The following is a 22,150-nucleotide window of genomic DNA, read 5'->3' on the forward strand; positions in this document are numbered from 1 at the left end:
GACCTCGGATCAGGGGGTCCGAGCCTGACACAAGTATGAGCTCGAAGTCGCATGATCTCGGGAAGATGCTATAGCTCAAAAGTCAATAAGAGACCTGGGTGAATATGACATTGGCGATATAAGATAATAACTTTGAATATCTTAGTGAGTCATCAATGAGAGACACGGTCTACATTGATTGCTATAAATCCCCTATAATCAAGGGATATTAATTGTTCAGTTATACGCCCCCTGATCTTCAGGGGACATTTCCTTGTATATAGGATTGCAGGCTTTTAATGCCATTTAATTTATTTGCATACACCGAATAACTTCCCGAAAGATGTGGGATAGTATTATGAAATCTTCTCTATAAATAGAGAGGTCCTGCACCATTGTAAGGGACGAAATTTTTGTGATCTTGAGACAAACTCTAGAGAATTCATTCTTAAAGAATTTCCAGAAATCATCTTAAGTTGAATAACAAAGACTCGTTGACTAGACAGAGTTAACTGCTGAACCACGTAAAAAATCCCACTTGTGTTATCATTTTATTTTTATTGGCCATAACCGATTATTGTTTTCGTGCTCTTATTTCACTGTTGACGAAAAACGGCGTCAACATAAATATAAAATCAAGTTTCTTGTTTATTTATAGAATAACATAGCAGAACTCCACTCTCTTCAGGTCAGCCCCATATGTACAGTCATGTTGGCTCCACGTATACTCATCAACAATTTATATTTGGGGCCTCTTACCTACAACACAAACATTATCTGATGAAAAGGCTCAGTAAGCAGAATAGCTACCTCATATGCATTAAAATAAACGTGCAACATGTTATGTATATTTTCTTTCTTTCATTTTCCTTTCTTTTGGGCCCTAGAGGATGCTGGTGCCGGTATTACATAGGGAATCACATTCCCACCTGAACATAAACATGATAATAGGGAATTTCTCCCTTATAAACATTCATTACATAGGGAAGTACATCTCCCTCCTTACATTTTTGGGACGTAGGTCTCCCAAGCAGCACATCTACTTTAACGCTTTCAATAACTTGTTTGTGAACATTAAGCGTGCTTATGCATAAGAAATATAACATTCTTAAAAATAACTTATGCATAACAACATGGCAGGATAACATATAAAGCATATAAATGCACATAAGACACATAAAAGACTTGTATTGTAGATGAGGATTCTACTTACCTTACGTCTTGATAAAACAACCGAAATTGTTAGCTTCCTGATAAAAACACAAAATATTAACTTACATAAAATCTACATGATGTAATTTTAGTTTATAATTGTTGTTATTCTATTTTTCTTATTTTATTGTTTATTTTATGTCCATGGAAAGATCCTGGTCTAAAAGTCGTGGTCATGGTCATACGGAAATGTCCAGGTCATAGTATCAGTCCATAATAATAGGGAATAAGGTCATATAATAAAAGTCCATAATAGTCCAAAGTGTGACCATAGTCTATATAAGTTTAGTATTATAAAAATACATAAAAAAAATAGTTTATATTTCAATTTTGGCATTGTAAGTCATGACGACATGGTAAAATAATCTATATATAAATTTTGGCATTTTAACGGCATGGTAACATAATCTATATATATATATAAATTTTGGCATTATAATGACATAGTAACATAATCTAGATATAAATTTTGGCATTATAACGGCATAATAAAATAATCTATACATAAATTTTGGCATTATAACGGCATAGTAAAATAATCTATATATAAATTTTGGCATTATAACAGCATAGTAAAATAATCTGTATATATATAATAACTAAATAACTGAAATGAAAGGCTCGGGAAAGAGCTTACCTAAAAGGTTTTCGTAGACTAACGTTACGGACATAACTTCGGCTAGATCTTCGAGGTTTAGAACTTTAGAAGGGTGTTAAGAAGATTTTTGGGTAGAGTGAGAGAAAGAAAATGAGGTTTTGTGATTCAAAATGAGTTTTGGAAGAGCTATTTATAGGAAAAACTTGAGATACTATGCTAATAAAATATTTAAAATATCAAGCATAGTGGAATAATAAAATATTCAAAATATTAAGTATGGTGATTTGCTAAAGTCATCATTGTATCACTACTGCATCATTATGTGGGAACCATGGGGTGGACCCCGTTCTGGGACCCATGTGGACCCTACTGTGGGACCTGCTATGAATAGTACCCGGTGAATAGTAACAAAAAAATGAAAACTTCTAAATCTTCTTATATAACTTAGTCCAACATTTTTTACTCACAAATTTTTCTGAAAAAGTTTCTCTAATATCCATAAATTAATTATTCTTATGTGTTAGTTACTTCAACAACTTAAAATTGTTAAAATCCCACAATAAAATACAACTATATCCCCAACGGTCAGGTTATTGTTTCCAACGGTCGGATCACTATTCACCAACAGTCATAACGACTAGTTTTTGTCCTATAAATACTTGTTCCTTCAACCATTTACTTGCACAACTTCTTCATCTCTTAACCTTCTAGATAAAATTCATCATCAAATCATGAATTTCTCTTTATTGTTCATAACTTTAGTGATTGTTTGCTTGTATTTAGTATCATTCTATGAGTATTATACTAATAAAATGCCTATGAATATTATAGTTGCATATTCATTAGTTATTCTTCTACTTTACTTAATAGCTCTAACATTCGATTAATATTGTAATGCACTCAAAAGTATGAATAAAAATATTTTCTCTTATTTTTCATAGTTGTTATAATGTATTTGTAGAAAAAAGTGGGAGTTACAATCATCAAGCAATGTCGATTTTCTGCAAATTTCAGAATTTCAAATCTTAAAAAAAAAATCGCAAAAAAGTCCAAAAATCATGCCAAAATGTGTTCAAAATACAGTATTTAGTGTGGTGGTGGTGTCGGTGGTGCTGTGAGATGAGAGAGAGTGAACTAAGATCGAGAGAGATGGAAGAGTAGAAAAAAAATGAGAAGTGAAAAGTGAACAAGAAAATAACAAAGATATTTTTGGGGTAGAGTACAAAAAAATAATATTATTTTGAAATCTTCTGAATAACATTTTTTTTAATAGATATACATTATAAAGCATCACACTCCGATGGAATCAAATGGTTCCATAATGGTGAACATTCTCTACAGTGTGGGCCATACCAGATATATCCATCTATTAAACTATGCACGTGTCACTTTTCTATAACGGCAACAACCCACACTCGTGCTCTCAACAAGTCACGCCCTTTCTTTCACTTTCTGTGTGCCGTGTAACGTTTCTTAATCCATAATTATTAAAAAAAAATAAAAAAATTTATCGTACCCAGTCCAAAACATGTTGGCCGCGCTACAACCCCCACCCTTCTCTTTTATAAGCACACTCATTCGTCTTCACTCGCCATCCTTATCGGCGACAGCGACCGTTTCGCAGCTTCATTTCTATTTCCACTCTCCCCGTAGATCTTTCCGTACTGGCACTGCTATGGCTGCTGGAAGTCACAACGACGTCGCCGGTCGGGATCAACTCGTCGGAAACTGGTTCTCGGTGCCTGACCTCCGGCTTCGTGACCACCGATTCACTGTTCCTCTTGACTACTCACGCAGGGATTCCTCTCCTAAAATCTCTGTCTTCGCTCGCGAAGTGGTTGCAGGTTCGTTGTGTTTGACTTAGATTCAATGTTTTCTTAGATTCGTGCTATTGATTTATGTTGATGCGAATATTTACTTTCGATAAAATCAATCTGGTTTTGTTGCTACTACAAGTTTTTGAATGTTAGAAATGTTAAAGGGCTCTGCTATTATTATTGTTGTTGTAGACTTCTAATGTTTTTTCATTTTTTTAATTTAACTATAGTTATGTATATATTGTGATAGCAATCATATGTGAATTTTTATTCGATAATTCCAAGTTTTTTTGTAGATTTATTACTCATAGAACCAAACTATGTCTTCCAGAGTATAATTATATTAATTGCTTGACTTGTCTGTAAATAGATATACATTATTACTATACGCAGGACTACGATGAAGTATGAAACATTATATATATATTTTTAGTCTGTTAGCTCCATTGCTAAAGTTGAATTCGCCTTGCAGCTGGGAAAGAAGAGCAGCCGTTGCCATACTTGTTATTCCTACAAGGTGGACCTGGATTTGAGAGTCCGCGGCCAACTGAAGCCAGTGGTTGGATACAGAAAGCATGTGAAGACTATCGTGTTGTATTGATGGATCAGGTGTTGTTTTCTGGGCATTGTCTTAAGATATCTGCTATGATATTTGATAAACGAATATTTATTGATCTTTTCATTTTACTTGCAGCGAGGTACAGGGTTGTCAACTCCTTTGACATCTTCATCCATGTTACAATTGAAGTCTGCTGAAGATTTGGTTGATTACGTAAAACACTTTCGAGCTGACAGTATAGTATATGATGCTGAATTTATACGAGTTCGCCTTGTTCCTGATGCTGGACCTTGGACAGTTTTGGGTCAGGTAATAGTGTTACTATTCTTGGTTGGAGTCTGTGTGTGTGTTAATCGAGCCTCTGGATAGAGTCATGTTCCTACCTATCCGCGCTGGTGCTTTATTCAAGTAGCACATTTTAACATTCACATCAGAGATTACTGTTAATGCTTTGAAGTTTCCTTGTTTTTGAACATTTCTCCTTGTACACTTGTACTTTTTTCTCTTATGCTTATTTTTTTTTCCTCCCTTTCATGAGAATGCTCAGCGTTGAATAATGTTTCCGTGTTGCTTGTGGTCCACTGAAGAGTCTGAGTCATAAATTGAATGACAGCTTGTTCTTTTTGTTGTATAGAGCTATGGTGGCTTTTGTGCGGTGACCTATTTGTGCTTTGCACAAGAGGGACTTAAACAAGTCCTCCTAACTGGAGGGATCCCTCCAATTGGAAGTCATTGCACCGCAGATGCAGTGTACCAAGCGTGCTATGAACAGATTAAACTTCAGAATGAGAAGTACTACCAGAGGTACCCTGAGGATATTAAGATTGTTCAAGAAGTTGTCAAATATTTGTCAGAGTCTGAAGGAGGAGGGGTAAGGATCTTGTATGTTTGGTCCTTGTAATTCTTTCTAACACTGATAGTTAAGCTTATTCTCAGCAATCCTGAAATCTGTAGGTTGATCTTCCATCTGGGGGCATCTTAACCCCGAGAGGCCTGCAAACTCTTGGTCTCTCATGTTTAGGCTCCTCTGCTGGTTTTGAGCGTTTGCACTACATGTAGGTTTTAACTTTTAAGGATATGTGTCACGGATTTTAAGTACTTATGGGTTTATTATTTTTTGTTTTTTTTTTTTCAATTTTTTTGACAACCTGTAGGTTTGAGACAGTCTGGGATCCTGTATTAGTTCCAGGAGCACCGAAACGAATCAGTTGCAACTTCTTGGACAGTGTAAGAATTATTGCTCCTTCATCTTTGCTGACCTTAAGTTGAAACTTATTCTTCACATCAAACTGGATCCATTGTACATGTGCAGTTTGAGAAGTCCAATGCTTTCAAGACAAATCCACTCTATGCTCTTTTGCATGAATCCATATACTGTGAGGTAGAGTACTTAAATTAATAAATAAACTCTCTGGTACCTTGATTGGCTAATTTATCACCTATTTGTTAGATTAACTTTTTCTGTTAATTTACTAATTTGTTTTGGTTTTATTTTCACTCTCTTTTGAAGGGTGCTTCGTCCCGGTGGTCTGCTCACAGGATACGGGCTGACCATGACAGCAAATTCGATGCAATCAGGGCTGCTAAAGAATCTCGTCCTGTACTTTTCACTGGAGAGGTTAGCATAGTCTCAGAATCTTTACGAATTGACTTAGCCACAAACAAGCATGAGATTCATATGCACTGACTTTTCTGTCTAATTCATCAAGAACTAATTCTATAGTGTAGGATCTTTTGTGAATGGAAGTGTTCTGGTATAGTGTATGGAATATTTAGGACACATGCATTCTAAAGCCTACTCTGCATAATATAAATGCACATGCAAGTGAATCTTATACCAACATCCTGATATGAATACGTGTAGCTTGGATATATCACTGCACATGTAAGTAAATCCATGCTCTTTTGCTTCCCTTCTCAACAAGCATTACCTGATTTTTGTACTATAATCTCTGTGCTGTTGGACATTTCTCATTATTTATGTTTTCAAACATCAAATTAAATCAAATAATGTTGTTAATCAGAGCTAGTTTAACTCGTGGAATCAGTTAATGTGTACAACTGTATAACTGTGACATTTGGTTACTGCTGATTTTTAATCAGAGCTAGTATTTGATTTTTAAATTTTTGAGAAATCCAACAATCTACAAGGTACATATTACTACTGAACAAGGTACATATATCTGCTAATTCTTTTCTTATATGTTTATTAGCGCATTATATTATTCTGGCCTTTGTTTGGTGGCATATAAAATTTTATGAATTCTTTAATATCTAATAAGAGTAATATGTTTAATGTATATTGGTAATATACTTAATTGATGTTGTCTTAGAGCATTTACAGGGTGGGTACTTGCTAATGTGCATAAGTAATTTTTACTTGCATGTTATTCTCTGTTTCCTTTACCTTTCAAAAGAGCTTCGCTGAAAATGTCCAATCTTATGAGGGATTGAAATACAGTAGGTCTAAGAGAAAGAAGTTTGTTTTCTGCAAATTCTCAAATTTGATCAAATCTGCTTGTCTCCTTATATCACTGCTTACAACTTCTAAAATTTACACAAGGAATTTAATTAGTATTAATTTTTTGCTACCACAGATGATCTTCCCTTGGATGTTTGATGAGTTTCATGCCTTAAAGAAACTAAAAGATGCTGCTCATATACTAGCCGAGAAGGAGGATTGGCCTCCATTATACAACATCAATGCGCTACATAATAACAAGGTATATGCTGCAGCTGCTCTGAATACGAAGTTAATGCTCTTAAAATTTCAGCATTGGTATTTGGTAGCATCATTTTTTGTAGTTGTAAACACTTAAGTGAGTATTCAATAATTTTTTAGTTTTAAATTAGTTATTTCAACATTGAACAGGTTCCAGTTGCAGCTGCTGTTTATTACGATGATATGTATGTTAACTTCAAGCTGGCCATGCAAACAGCTTCTCAGATAGCTGGGATTCGGTTGTGGATAAATAATGAGTTCATGCATTCTGGTCTGCGAGACTCAGGAAGCCGGGTTTTTTCTTATTTGATGGGTTTGCTTAATGGAAAGAAGCCTTTGTTTTGATTTTATTTAAATTTCAGCTCCCACTTATTTTAAATGTTCTCCTTTGTCATTTATTTGTTTTCTTTTAAATATATATATTTTCATGATTCATTTTGTTGATTTTTTTCCCCTTTCCAAATCACATATATTTTCTTAATGGAGAAAGCTTACTAGGTTTAGTGAAATGGATAGTGATTTCTATAATATAATTTGTACAAAGAGCTGTATTAGGTGTGTTTAGAAAAGAAGTGTGTTAAGAAACTAGAAATTTATCATAATTTGAGATGAGCATCGAGGCACTATGGACAAATGCGTACGTGAAGAATTTTTTTTAGGATGAAGAGTTATTAAAGGCAACTCGGTGTAGATGTGCATATTATTATTTTGAGTAATGATATGTGTTCCTAAATCTTATATATAGAGCATTATTATTAGGCACCATATGAGGTGACGCCTTACAAGTGGTTAATAGTTTCACATACTGCTTATTAAATCAAAATATATAGAATCTGATAGTGAATTATACGTATGACAACATCATATAGTGTTATTGGTGCTCTTTAGTAATAAGTGATGAGACAATTAGCCTAACTAATTATATTTATCAAAATTATTCCTGTTTTAAAAATCAATACCACATCACTTATTAGGTGCATATTTCTTGGTGCACATATCATTAATTTATTATTTTAGCCCAATTAGAGGTATTGACCTCTAAGATGACATAAGTTGAGACGAGTATTGAGTTGTAATGCATCACTTCATCTAAGTTAGTGTACTTGTATATGGAGTTTTATATAATTTAAATTAGAATATTTAAAAATATAATATTAAATTGTACCATAATATTAAGTGATGTTGGACATTAATAGTACCCATAATAATTCTCAAATTTAATATTAAGTTAACCAATAGCTATATAAAGCATCATTTAAAATAATTAATTATTGAATTAGTTTATCAACTTTAATATTTAAAAAATGTAGTATATATTATACATAAAATATACGAGGATATTGATTCTTCTCATTTTTTTTAAAGATTTTTCTCACTTCAAATTTCTTTAAATAAATAATTTAAACCCGAAATTAAGGAAGCATCTTGACACATCACATATCTTTTTTACTTAAAATATTAATTAGTCATTTTGTCCCTCACTTTTACTAATAGTATGTACTTTGACACTGTTCAAATGCCCCTAAATGCTAAAACTGGTTTTCTTTTACCCATAACTACTTCTCTTAATATGAATTTACCCTCAAACATTTTGTGTATCATTAAATTTTACTTACATAATAAATTTATTTCAATGTTACCCTTAAATTTTATTTATATAATAAATTTGACCATACAATTAATTATATTTTTATTCAATTGTTACATAAGTTAAAACAAAAAGAAGATTTATCAATTTTTACCTATAAATTATAGGATTTGACTATGTAATTTTTTGTTAGATTATATAATTGATGAAATGGTTAGAAAAAAATTAAATAAATATAAATTTATTGAGAGTTTATACATTTTTGGACCCTATGTTTTGTCCCATTATCTGTTTGGACTCTGTGTTTTGACAAATTATTTTTTGGACCCTATGTTTTATAAAATGATTAAAATATAACCCTAAACTCAATTTTGATGAAGAAAAAATTAAATATAACAATACAGTTTTTAAGCATAATGATTTTATTTTTGTTCCGAATTATTAGTTTGGTAAATTATTTGTGATTTTAGTTGAAAAAACATTGATCAAAATTAGGTTTAGGATTTTATTTTAACAATTTTACAAAACACAAGATCTAAAAAGTAATTTGTCAAAACACAGGGTCCAAACAGGTCATGGAAAAAAATACAGGGTCCAAAAAAATATAAATCCATTTATTAATAATGTTATTAATATATTTGTTAGTTATAAGTAAATAAAAAAAAGATTTGGGAAAATGTTGATTTGGAAAAAACTAATTTTTTTTCTTTCGAATTTATATAGTTTTGTTATGGTTTTGTGTTATTCATTTATTTATTAACAATATGGTAAGTATCATTTTAGTACCCTGTGTTTTTGCAAAGTATCATTTTAGTACCCTGTGTTTACAATAATGCTAATTTGGTACTCTGTATTTTGAAATCGTATATATTTGATACCCTAAATTCAAATTTAATTAATAAAATTTTAAATTTTAATCAAAATGCTCTCAATTATATAAGTTCCAAATTTATATTTAATTACTTAATTACATATAACTGATGACAGCTTGGTCATATTGATAAATTTTTATATATCAAATCCAAGTCTAGGGTACCAAATATATACTATTTTAAAATATATGGTACCATATGAGCATTATTGAAAATAGATGGTACCAAAATGATACTTTGTAAAATCACAGGGTACCAAATGAGTAAATTCCCTTAACAATAAAACTAAATAAAAGTTTGTTAAAATATTTATTTTTTTCAAAAGAAATGTATACATTAATTATATAAATAAGATTAAAAAAACTTAAGCAACTTACAAAATTTTATATTATTTATTAATTTAATTTTATAAGGTAAATTAAATTTTATGATGGTTGATAAAATTATAATTAGTTTAATATGTTTCGTATTTTTAATTAATTTTACTTAGTCATATATTATAACATAAATTTATAGATATTCATATAAATATTTTTTAATAGTATATTTAATAGGGGTAAAAAATAAAAAAAATCTTACTAAAATTAAATTCACAAGAAGAGTTAGATTCAAGGATAAAAATAAAACAATTTTATTAATGTATATGATGTTTAATGATAAATAAAATTTTTAGGGAATAAATTCATATTAAGAGTAGTTATTAGGGGATAAAAGAAGACTAATGACATTTGAAGAGAATGACAAAGGCAAAATAACTAAGGGAAACTACACTAATTAACTGTTGTACTTAAAATAGTAACCAAAATCCAAAGCACACGCGTCCTTGCATGCCCTGCTTCTAAATTTAAAATTATCAAAAAATACCAGACAACACGACAAAAAAAAAAAAAAAAAACAAACACAAAAAGCGGGTCAACTTGTTGTTATGCTCGCAACACTCAACACACTAGTAATCCTTCACTTCGCTCTACTACTTCCATGGCGGGAATATTTGATGCCCTCGCCGCCGATTACAATTCCGATCACGTCCTCGGAAAATGGCACTCAGTTCCCGACCTCCGGCTTCGTGACCACCGATTCACTGTTCCTCTGTTCTACTCTGCTGATCCTGCTACTGCTGCTGCTTCTTGTTCTCCTAAGATCTCTATCTTTGCTCGCGAAGTGGTTTCAGGTGTGACGACGTTGTACTATAATACCAATACTACTTAAAATGAAATTCACGAACGATTTTGATCTATTGCTGTTGTACTCTTGCAGTTGGAAACGAAGAGCAGCCATTGCCGTACTTATTATACCTACAAGGTGGACCTGGATTCGAGTGTCCACGCCCAACAGAAGCCGGTGGATGGTTACAGCAAGCATGTGAAACGTTTCGTGTTATATTAATGGATCAAGTACTGTGGTTTTCTGGTCGCTAAAGAATCTTTTATGATCATTTCATATTTGATCAATTGTACTAGTAGTAATTTATTTTCTTCTTCTTCTTGCTGGACTATTTTCTTTGCAGCGAGGTACAGGTTTGTCAACTCCATTGACATACTCATCTCTGCTCCAATTTAAGTCTGCAGAGGATTTGGCTGAATACGCAAAATATTTTCGAGCGGACAATATAGTAAATGATGCGGAGTTTATTCGTATGTGCCTTGATGCTGGACCTTGGACAGTTTTGGGTCAGGTATTAATGTTTTCAATTCTTCGTTGGTTATCTGTGCCTATATTTAAGCTTTTGGGTATAATATGTCATGGTCTTACCCTTGTTCAGGTGCTTTCTTCAACTAGCAAATAGACGTACTATGTTTCTTTGTGTAATTGCCAACCAACATTTTCTCTTTGTACAAATTTATATGTTTCTCTTATGTTGGGTTTTCTATTTTCCTCTCCTGAATGAGATTGAGTTGAACGACAACTTGTTCTTTTTGCGATGTAGAGCTATGGTGGTTTTTGTGCGGTAACCTATTTGAGTTTTGCACAAGAAGGATTGAGACAAGTCCTTCTGACTGGAGGAATCCCTCCAATTGGAAATGGATGCACTGCTGATGCTGTGAATAGAGCGTGCTTTGAACAGGTTATACTTCAGAATGAAAAGTACTACAAGAGGTACCCTGAGGATGTTAAGACTGTTCGAGAAGTTGTTAAGTTTTTGTCAGAATCTGAAGGAGGAGGAGTAAGGAACTACTTACCATATATTGTCTTAGTAAATTTTCAAATCTGTTAATGAAGTTTTGGTCTTTGGAATCTCAATTTTCTGTAGGTTGATCTTCCTTCTGGGGGCATCTTAACTCCACAAGGCCTGCAAACTCTAGGTGTCTCATTTCTGGGGTGCTATGCTGGTTTTGAGCGTTTGCACTACATGTAGGTGTTCACTTATACTTGTCACAGTTTATAAGAACTTAAATTGTACAACAGTTTGGATTTATTTTTCCCACATCCCTTAGATTGGAGAGAGTTTGGGATCCTGTAACAGTTCCAGGAGCACCAAAGACAATTAGTTACAACTTCTTGGATACTGTAAGGAAATCATAACTTCCTTACTAATCTTTAGTTAAACTGTGAATACTATTCTTCACATCATCTCTAATCTATCTTACATTTACCGTTTGAGAAGCTCATAGCTTTCAAGACAAATCCACTTTCCGTTCTGTTAAGTGAATCCATATTCTGTCAGGTAGAGTACTCTATTTTCTTTCTTTCTATCTGGGCAGATAAGAGTTATATAGGTATTATTTGGTTCTTTGACCGACTAATCAATGGCCTATTTATTTGTTAGATTAAATATGCTTATTTGTTTGTTTTGATTGGATGTTTGTTTTCTTTTTGAAGGGTGCTTCGTCCCAGTGGTCTGCTCATAGGATAAGGGCTGAATTCAATAACACATTTGATGCAATCAGGGCTGCAGAAGAAGGTCGCTCTGCACTTTTTACTGGAGAGGTTAGCTTATTATAAGCTCAGAATCTTAGAAACGACAAGAAACAAATCTCACATAAGTTTCAGTTTCACATTTACTTGAATATACCTGGTTTATTATTTATGTTTTGTATACTGTAAGATCTTTGGTGGATGAGACCGGTCTGCTTATAACGCTTGACAATAGTGGGACATCATGCAATATAAGACTTTCTTCATATATCCTTATCCTGATATGAATACGTATCAATAAATAGCCTATGAGTATCTCTACAACCTTCACTTCTCTTTTATCCTTTCCCCAGTTAGTTGGTATGATCTGATGTTCTTTGATTCTATGATGTTGAAATTCTCTCACCTTATCTATACCGAGCACATGTTAAAAAGTAACTAGGGCTAGTTTCCTTCACTTGTCAAAATTGTCTTGTAAAGCATTGTTAGAAATATTGTTAAGGGTAGTTAATAAGGGGTTAGTTAAGCTGCTAATGACTGTTTAGTTACTCTGTTTTTAGTGCTTCCAGCTGTCCGCAGCTCAGCCTAACTGTCTCCCTTCGGTTGTAACAGATTTCTGTTACACTCTCTCAATATATATCAGCTAAGCTTATCTCAACATCACGTTGAGATCATTTCACTCATTTCATTCTTTATTCACTCATCTCTCTCACTTCAGAATTATCACATGGTATCAGAGCCAGGTTGATTTCTGTGAAATGTAAACAAGTTGATTTCTGTGATGCATGCCAATTAGGCAAACTTCATCAATTCACTTTCAAGAGTACATCTCATAAAACCACTCTCCCTTTTCAATTAGTTCACTCTGATGTATGGGGCCCCTCTTTTTACACTTCAAATGATGGATATAAATACTATTTGAGCTTTATAGATGATTACTCAAAACATGTATGGCTGTATCCAATGAAAGCTAAATCTGATGTACCATCTCTATTCAAACATTTCATTGCATTTATAGAGCGTTCATTTCAAACAAAGATACAGAGTGTTCAAACAGATTTAGGGGGTGAGTATCGTTCATTATATCAACTCTTTCATGACCTTGGCATCTCACGTAGACACTCATGTCCCCATACACATCAGCAACAAGGCCGAATAGAGCGGAAACATCGGCATGTTGTCGATATGGGGCTCACTCTCTTAGCACATGCTAACATGCCACTAAAGTTCTGGTGGGAAGCTTTTTCCACAGCTGCACACTTAATCAATAGGCTACCAACACCAACTCTAGACTTCATTTCACCATATGAAACTCTCTTCAAAACAAAACCAGATTATACTCTGTTCAAAGCATTTGGGTGTGCATGTTTTCCACTTCTACGTCCATACCAAAACCACAAAGTCTCATTTCGATCTTCTAAGTGTGTTTTTGTCGGGTATAGCTCACACCATCGAGGATACAAGTGTCTACATCCCTCAGGTAGGCTTTATGTTGCTCGTAGTGTCACATTCAATGAAGTAGAATTTCCCTATGATAGCCTCTTTGTCCAAGGTCCAGCATCCTCTTTGCCTACCCTAAATACATCTAATACTGGTTTTGCACTTCCATTAGTCTCACTTCATAAGCCAAAATCACCATCACAAGTATCTCGCCCAGACTCCCCTGTTCAGTCTCACTCCCCAGTGTCTACATCTCAGTCTCCAAATAACACCACTCTTCCTTCCTTGTCCCCTGTAACCTCTCATATTTCCCCAACACAACCAACTAATTCTGTGTCTCCACCACATGATTCTCCAAATCTCCCACCATTTGTACCCATCTCAGATTCACATTTTAACTTGCCTATACCACCCAACCCCACAAATACACACTCCATGGTAACTCGGTCAAAAACTGGCACATTTAAACCAAAGACTTACTTGGCAAATCTTACACCTGAATTGGAACCTCTAAATGTGAAAAGTGCTCTCACTAACCAATGCTGGAAACAAGCTATGTTATCTGAATTTCAGGCACTGCAGGCCAATCAAACGTGGAGCTTGGTACCCTTCACTCCAGACATGGCTGTGATCAACAACAAATGGATCTTCCGAATTAAATATAACAGTGATGGGACTATCAATCGACACAAGGCCCGTTTAGTTGCAAAGGGCTTCCAGCAAACACCGGGGATCGACTTCCTTGAGACATACAGCCCAGTTGTCAAGCCATGCACTATACGGGTCATTTTCTCTCTAGCTGCAATCAACAAGTGGGAAATACAACAAATCGACATAAATAATGCTTTTCTGAACGGCAAACTTCATGAAACTGTTTACATGGACCAGCCAGAGGGATTCATCAACACCTCCTTTCCCAATCATGTCTGTAAACTCCACAAGGCGATTTATGGACTACGCCAAGCACCTCGTGCGTGGTTTGACCAGTTGAAATCGTCTCTTCTCAGTTGGGGCCTCAAGGACTCAAAAGCAGACACTAGCCTCTTTTACTCAGTCAGTGGTCCGAAGCAACTCTTTGTCTTGGTCTATGTCGACGATATTTTAATAACAGGCAATGACAATGCTCAAATTCACCGTCTTATTGTCGATCTTAACGTTCGTTTTGCCTTGAAGAAGCTTGGTCCAGTGCAATACTTCCTCGGCTTCGAAGTCACTCGCACGTCTGATCACATTCTCCTGAGTCAAACAAAGTATACGAGAGACTTGCTGAGTAAAACCAAAATGCTGGACTCCCACCCTCAACCGACCCCTATGTGCCCAAGCTTTAAGCTCACTCTTGATACAGGCGTCCCATTAGCTAATCCAACAATGTATCGATCAGTCATAGGTGCACTACAGTACTTGACCCTCACAAGGCCAGACATCTCCTTCGCTGTCAACAGACTTAGCCAGTACCTAAAAGCTCCAACTACGGCTCATTGGACAGCATGCAAGAGAATCCTTCGCTACTTGGCTGGCACATTGTCTCAAGCTCTCCGATTCACAAGCAGCTCCTCCCTTGATCTTCACGCATTCTCAGACGCCGACTGGGCTGGCAATCTAGACGACAGAAAGTCCACTTCAGGATATGTAGTATACCTTGGTGGCAACTTGATAAGTTGGTGTTCAAAGAAGCAGTCTGTCATAGCAAGATCCAGCACGGAGTCAGAGTATCGTGCGTTAGCTCTAGCAACGGCTGAACTCGTATGGCTGCAGTCTCTCTTTGCCGAGTTGGGATTGTCCACGTCTCCATGCCCGATTATATGGTGTGACAACCTGGGAGCTGCCTCATTAGCTTCAAATCCAGTGTACCACGCTCGTACAAAGCATATCGAAATCGACTTACATTTTGTTCGTGACAGAGTCTTAGACAAACTTCTGGATGTTCGATATGTCGACTCAGCAAACCAAGTAGCTGATAGATTAACCAAACCCTTACCAATAACTCATTTTTCTAGTCTTTGTAACAAGTTAGGACTTCACAATACGTCCAACTTGAGGGGGGGTGTTAGAAATATTGTTAAGGGTAGTTAATAAGGGGTTAGTTAAGCTGCTAATGACTGTTTAGTTACTCTGTTTTTAGTGCTTCCAGCTGTCCGCAGCTCAGCCTAACTGTCTCCCTTCGGTTGTAACAGATTTCTGTTACACTCTCTCAATATATATCAGCTAAGCTTATCTCAACATCACGTTGAGATCATTTCACTCATTTCATTCTTTATTCACTCATCTCTCTCACTTCAGAATTATCACAAGCATGAATTTTTTGGAACGTTACAACTATGGTTATGATTTATTGCTGTTCAAAGAACCTATAGACTACAAGATGGTACTTTGTGTCTATAATTTCCTTCTCTTTGTCCTGCCAACAAAATAGAAGGTAACATGAAGCTATATTGAAAGAAAATGTCTAAAATACAGATGTCAAGCAAAAACATATTAGCTACAAGTTCCATTGCTGTTTGTTTCCCTACAACGGCAAACCTTTTCTAAAAACTTTTTGAGGGGATGGCCTTTGTGGCATTGAAATTTTTTTGACTTTTTTAAATCTAACATTTGTAGAGCATTATTGGTTGTTTATTTTTATTTTTTTACTTATGCTACCAGTAAGCATTCATAGGTTTGTGAATATATTAATCTGTAGGTATGTTACCTGTAATTAGTTTTGTTAGTTACATTGTTTGTTGTTTCTGTTTAGAGTCTGTTGGCTGTCCTAGTGTAGTTAGGCTGTCCTAGTGTAGTTAGTTTCATGTTAAGCTACACTATATAAGGTTGTAATTCTTCCTTCTGTTCATACAATTCATTCATCAATTCTGTTATCACTAACATGGTATCAGAACCACTCTACTTTTCATAGCTCGTTTTTCGTTTTTCTTCGTGCTTTTGCTCATAATGGCTACTTTTGATCCAACTGGAACGTCCAATCCTTCGACTCAATCTTCTCCAACTCGACGACTCTTCCCGGAGATGTGTCCACCTCGTCATTCTCGCTGATTGTCTTCACGCACAACCTCTTAGTCAAACTCGATCAGAACAACTACTTACTATGGAAGCCAACGTGCTAGGAGCAATCAAAGGCCATAAACTACAGAAATACATTGCATCTGATGCTCAACCACCATTACAATTTCTTTCAGATGCAAATCGTCTCTCTTCAATGGTGAATCCGTTGTATGTGGACTGGAAGCAACAAGATCAACTTTTGTACACTTGGCTTCTCTCATTGATGTCTGAATCTATTTTGACCAGAGTTGTTGGGTGTAATGCGTCCTCACAGGTATGGAAAATCTTGGAAGAATACTTTGTTATTCACACTAATGCAAAGGTTGATCAATTTCAGACTCAACTCAAGAATTTCAAGAAAGTTGCCCTATCCATACATGACTATCTTCTGCGACTGAAAGTCATTGTCGATAAGCTCGGATCAATGAGTCATGTGATTACGTCGAAGGAGCATGTAGCTGCAATTTTCAATTGATTACCATCTGACTAAGACGTGTTCATCATCTCCGTCAATTCGCGATCTCAACCCTACACTGTTGGTGAGATTGAATCCCTACTACTCGCCCAAGAATCAAGACTTGAAAAGCATCACAAGAACTTGATTCAGCTATGCCTGTGGCTCATTTGGCTCAATTGTCAGGGTATCGTACAAGAAGTGGTCCCCAAAACTACACACGCCCAATGCCTGTATCTGCTGTTAGACCATCCTGGGATCCGTATGCCACAATCAATAGAGGACGTGCACCCAGACCCTATTCTCCCGGTCCAAGAACCTCATCTTCCAGTGGCTCTCTTAATGGTAATGCTACACAATCAGGGGGTTGACCAACATGTGAACTCTGTCTTCGTCCAGGGCACCTAGCATCTAAGTGTTATCAGCAGTTCAATCAAGAATTACCAGGTTTTGGAGCCTCTGCAATTGATAAGAATCCCACTTCTATGGCTGCTATGGTGGCAACAGCAGCAGCTGTCAATGACAGCTCTTGGTATCTTGACATCGAAGCCAGAAATCACTGCACAAATGATGGTGTCAGCATCATCCAAAAGTAATAACACCGTGGTAATGAGCAACTTCATGTAGGAGATGGCACAGGTCTACCCATTTCAAATGTTGGTAAGTCTTTCTTTCATAGTTATTTTTCCCCAAATCTGTTTGTTCTCAGTGATGTTCTTCATGTCACAACCATAACCAATAATTTAATCAGTGTCTCACAGTTCACCAAAGACAATAACGTTTCTTTTGAATTCTTTTCTGATCACTGTATTGTCAAGCATCAGGTCACCAAGGATGTGTTGATGTGCGGTCAACTCGTTAATGGTCTTTATGCTCTACCTTCTAAAGATGTCAATCTCGTCAAGTCCTCTGCTAAAAAATCCTCAACTCAATCATTGTCTTCCCAGTCTGTCAATATTGTTGTTTCGGATTCTCAGTGCAATTGTAGTCCTAGTATTCAATATGTTTCTTGTAATCATTCCAATGTTCATTTGTGGCATACTAAATTAGGGCACTCGTCTGCCAAAATTGTAAAAGATGTACTGAAAAATTGTAATCTTCCTATTGTGAATAAAACTGTGAGTGATTTTTGTAATGCTTGGTGCCAAGGGAAAATCCATAAATTTCCTTTTCCATCTTAACTACTGAATATTCGTACCACTTTCAATTGATCCATTCCGATTTATGGGGTCCTGCCCTACCACTTCTACAAATGGATATAAATATTTTATCCATTTCATTGATGCTTACTCTCGACATACCTGGGTATATCTTTTAAGAGCCAAATCTGAAGCTTTACAAACTTTCCTTAATTTCAAAGCACAAGTTGAAAGGTCATGTCCCACAGCACATGAACAAAATGGTGTTGTCGAAAGGAAACACTGTCATATCATTGAAACTGCTTTGACACTTTTAGCCAATGCTTCCATGCCTTTTATTTATTGGGATGAGGTTGTACGCACAACAATTTACTTGATTAACAGATTACCTTCTGCTATGCTTTTTGGGCAGACTCCATATTAGATGTTGTTTCAAAAGACACCTGATTATTCAAAGTTGAAAGTGTTTGGATGTTCATGTTTTCCAAATACAAGACCCTATAATATTAATAAGTTCACATATAGGTTCCTAGAGTGCATTTTTCTGGGTTATAGCCTTAAACACAAAGGCTACAAGTGTCTTGCCCCCACTTGTCGTTTATACATCTCAATAGATGTAATTTTCAATGAACATATTTTTCCTTGTGCCAATCAAGTGTCTTCTGTGTCGGTCCAAACTAATCCACTACATGTGTCTAAAACCTCCAATCGTATTCATGTGTCTTTTGTCCAACCCGTACACCCTGTCCATTCTGTGAGTGTCACTCCTATTTCTGTACTTGTGTTCACAAGCTCTCCTGTCATAAGTGAGTCTCTTTCTGTCCCTTCTAATCCATCTCCTATACACCACAATAATGATACAACTGCTCCTGCTACATCTCACTCTTCTGCTGCTACTGAGGAACAAATACAGGCCCCTGTCAATACTCATTCCATGATAACCAGATCAAAAGTGGGAACATATAAACCGAAAGTGTATATTGCTTCTAAGGAGCCAAATTCGGTCAATGATGCACTGCAAGATGATTGTTGGAAAGCTGCTATGAATGATGAGATTAAGGCTTTAATAAAAAATGAAACGTGGACGCTGGTTGATTTGCTAAAAATTAAGATACCAATTGGCTGTAGATGGCTGTTTAAAATAAAGGAAAATCCTGGTGGTAGTATACTTAAGCACAAGGCCAGATTAGTTGCTCAGGGACTCAAGCAAAGGTTTGGTCTTGATTATACTGTGACTTTTAGCCCTGTTATAAAGCCTTCAACAATCAGAGTAATACTAACTATAGCTATCTCTCGAGGTTGGCCTATACAACATCTAGATGTTAACAATGCTTTTCTTAATGGCATGCTTGAGGAAGAGGTTTATATGAGGCAATCCCCTGGATTTCAGGATTCCAATCATCCACAGATCTATGCCAGTTACACAAGGCCATTTATGGTCTTAAACAAGCTCCTCAAACTTGGTTTCAAACACTAAAAGACACTCTATTGGCTCTTGGTTTCATTAGTGCTCGTTCTGATCATTCTCTTTTTGTTAGACAAACAGCTGCTCATATGACTTATATACTCATTTATGTAGATGATTTACTTTTGATTGATAGCAACATTACTTAGATGCAAAAGTTAGTTGGTCAACTCAATAATTCCTTTTCTTTAAAGGATCTTGGAGATGCATCCTACTTTCTGGGAATTGAGCTAACCTATATAGATTATGGAATCTATATATCCCAAAGAAGATACATCATTGATTCGCTTTGCAGGACTAAGCTATAATATGCAAACTCACTACCAACAGCAATGACAGGAGGAGAAAAGTTTGCTTTTGGGAGTGATCCTTTTGAAGACCCTACTCTTTACAGAAGTCTTGTGGGTGCATTGCAATATGCTACTATAACAAGACTAGGAATATCATTTGCAGTCAATAAAGTATCTCAATATATGCAAAATCCACTTCAAGCACACTAGAAATAGTAAAGAGATTGCTGAGGTACTTAAAAGTGACGTGGAATCTTGGTCTTCAACTTATGAAATGTTCTGAGTTCAGGTTGGTTGGATTTTGTGATGCTGATTGGGCCTCAGACCCTAATGATCGCATGTCTACCTCAGGCTACTGTGTTTACTTCTGTCCTAGTCTAGTTTCATGGTCATCGAAGAAGCAACATACAGTTTCATGTTCCAGCACTGAAGTTGAATATAGAAGCTTTGGCAAATCTATCTGCTGAAGTCACTTGGCTGCAATCCCTAGTTTCTGAGTTAGCTGTTTCACTTCATGGTATTCCTACACTGTGGTGTGACAATCTCGGTACAGTTCTCATGTCAACTAGCCCAATTCAACATGCTCGCATAAAACATGTTGAATTGAATCTGCATTTTGTTAGGGAAAAGGTGGTCAGCAAATGTTTACAAGACAAGCATGTTCCTTCATTGGATCAGACAGCAGATATATTCACAAAGGCTCTCTCCTCTTCTCGTTTTCTACTTCTAAAGAACAAACTTACAGTGGATTCATCACCCACTTAAGTTTGAGGGGATGTTAGATATGACTGTATTAACAACTTACCTGTAATTAGTTTTGTTAGTTACATTGTTTGTTGTTTCTGTTTGGAGTCTGTTGGCTGTCCTAGTGTAGCTATTTTCATGTTAAGCTAGACTATATAAGGTTGTAAATCCTTCTGTTCATTAATGAGAATCATACTGTTCATTCATCAATTCTGTTATCACTAACAAGGTACGAGTGTTTGACTCATACTAACATGATTACATGCATGCTTCTGGTGCATTGTCAGGATATGACCACTGGCCAATTTGTTGGCAATTGAGACCCATTAGGCCTATGGGAAAACATTTTGTTTGATGCAAATCCATAAAAATTCGATTTACCATACTTGATTGTTTGCTCCCGCAGGCAATTTTCCCATGGATGTTTGATGAGTTTAATATCTCAAAGAAATTGAAAGATGCTACTGATATACTAGCTCAGAAGAAGGATTGGCCTCCACTATACAACATTGCTGCTCTAAATAACAACAAGGTCTGTTTTTCTTGATATAAAGGTTAATTAATATTAGGTACCCAAATGATGTCTTCTAATTGAAAAACAGTTTACATGAGTTGAGTTTGAGCATTTAATCATTTAAGTCTGTCTTTGGTTTTCCTTTTCAACATTGACAGGTTCCTGTTGCAGCATCTGCTTATTATGATGATATGAATGTTAACTTCAAGCAAGCCATGGAAACAGCTTCTGAGATTGCAGGAATTCGGTTGTTGATAACAAATGAGTACCTCCATTCGGGTCTGGACGATCCCGGGAGCCGAGTTTTTGAATATTTGATGGGAATGCTTAACGGAAAGAAGCCTTTGTTCTGATCTGCATTTCATCTCCAACATAGTGCATACTTTCCACGTTACTTCCCCACCCTCTTTTTATTTTTCTTAATGTAATTTTTTTTTCAATAAAAATGTGCCATTCCCAACAAGTTAAGTCTCTAATCTTTTATGCTAATTAAAAATTAAGGAGAAAAACAAGGAGTTAATAAAAAAATTAAGAAAAAACTGTTTTTAGTAACAAATTGAGCATGTTGTCTTTTAAATAATAAACATACAATTGAGCTAGTTGTCATTTTTTTTAAAAGTGGTTATTTTAGGTTAGTATAAGACAATAAAAGGTAAAAAAAAATTAAGAGTCTCATAAATTCAAGACAATAAAAGCAATCATTTTATAAAATATTAAGCGAAAACCACGTCCTTTATCTCTAGTTTTAATTTTATTGTTGTTTTTTTAGCCAAACTATTTTTCGTTTAAATTTGTTGCTTGTCAACTATAACATGTCGTTTGCGTAATTGCTTTTTTTTTTTTTTTAATTTTTTGTTAGAAA

The 22,150-nt window shown here is 35.4% G+C and overlaps 2 protein-coding genes across 2 annotated transcripts; both read left to right on the plus strand.

Moving 5' to 3' along the window:
• The first annotated feature begins 3,266 nt into the window (after nucleotides 1–3,266).
• Nucleotides 3,267–7,322, plus strand: LOC133796776 (uncharacterized). The gene is made up of 10 exons (XM_062234425.1): nucleotides 3,267–3,633; nucleotides 4,079–4,215; nucleotides 4,301–4,474; nucleotides 4,800–5,036; nucleotides 5,120–5,220; nucleotides 5,320–5,392; nucleotides 5,478–5,546; nucleotides 5,676–5,783; nucleotides 6,763–6,888; nucleotides 7,038–7,322. Exons 1-10 carry the CDS (start codon nucleotides 3,318–3,320, stop codon nucleotides 7,230–7,232), a joined length of 1,536 nt encoding a protein of 511 aa, XP_062090409.1. The 5' UTR covers nucleotides 3,267–3,317; the 3' UTR covers nucleotides 7,233–7,322.
• A 2,799-nt stretch (nucleotides 7,323–10,121) lies between these two features.
• On the plus strand, nucleotides 10,122–21,844 carry LOC133796777 (uncharacterized; the record flags this gene model as incomplete). The annotated part of the gene is made up of 10 exons (XM_062234427.1): nucleotides 10,122–10,518; nucleotides 10,605–10,741; nucleotides 10,855–11,022; nucleotides 11,275–11,511; nucleotides 11,599–11,699; nucleotides 11,783–11,853; nucleotides 11,942–12,012; nucleotides 12,168–12,275; nucleotides 21,181–21,306; nucleotides 21,447–21,844. Coding segments are annotated over 10 exons (1,611 nt in total), but the record flags the coding sequence as incomplete, so codon positions are not given.
• Between the last annotated feature and the right edge of the window lie 306 nt (nucleotides 21,845–22,150).

The sequence above is a fragment of the Humulus lupulus genome, chromosome 8 (assembly GCF_963169125.1).
Source record: "Humulus lupulus chromosome 8, drHumLupu1.1, whole genome shotgun sequence".
In the NCBI taxonomy this organism is placed as follows: domain Eukaryota; kingdom Viridiplantae; phylum Streptophyta; class Magnoliopsida; order Rosales; family Cannabaceae; genus Humulus; species Humulus lupulus.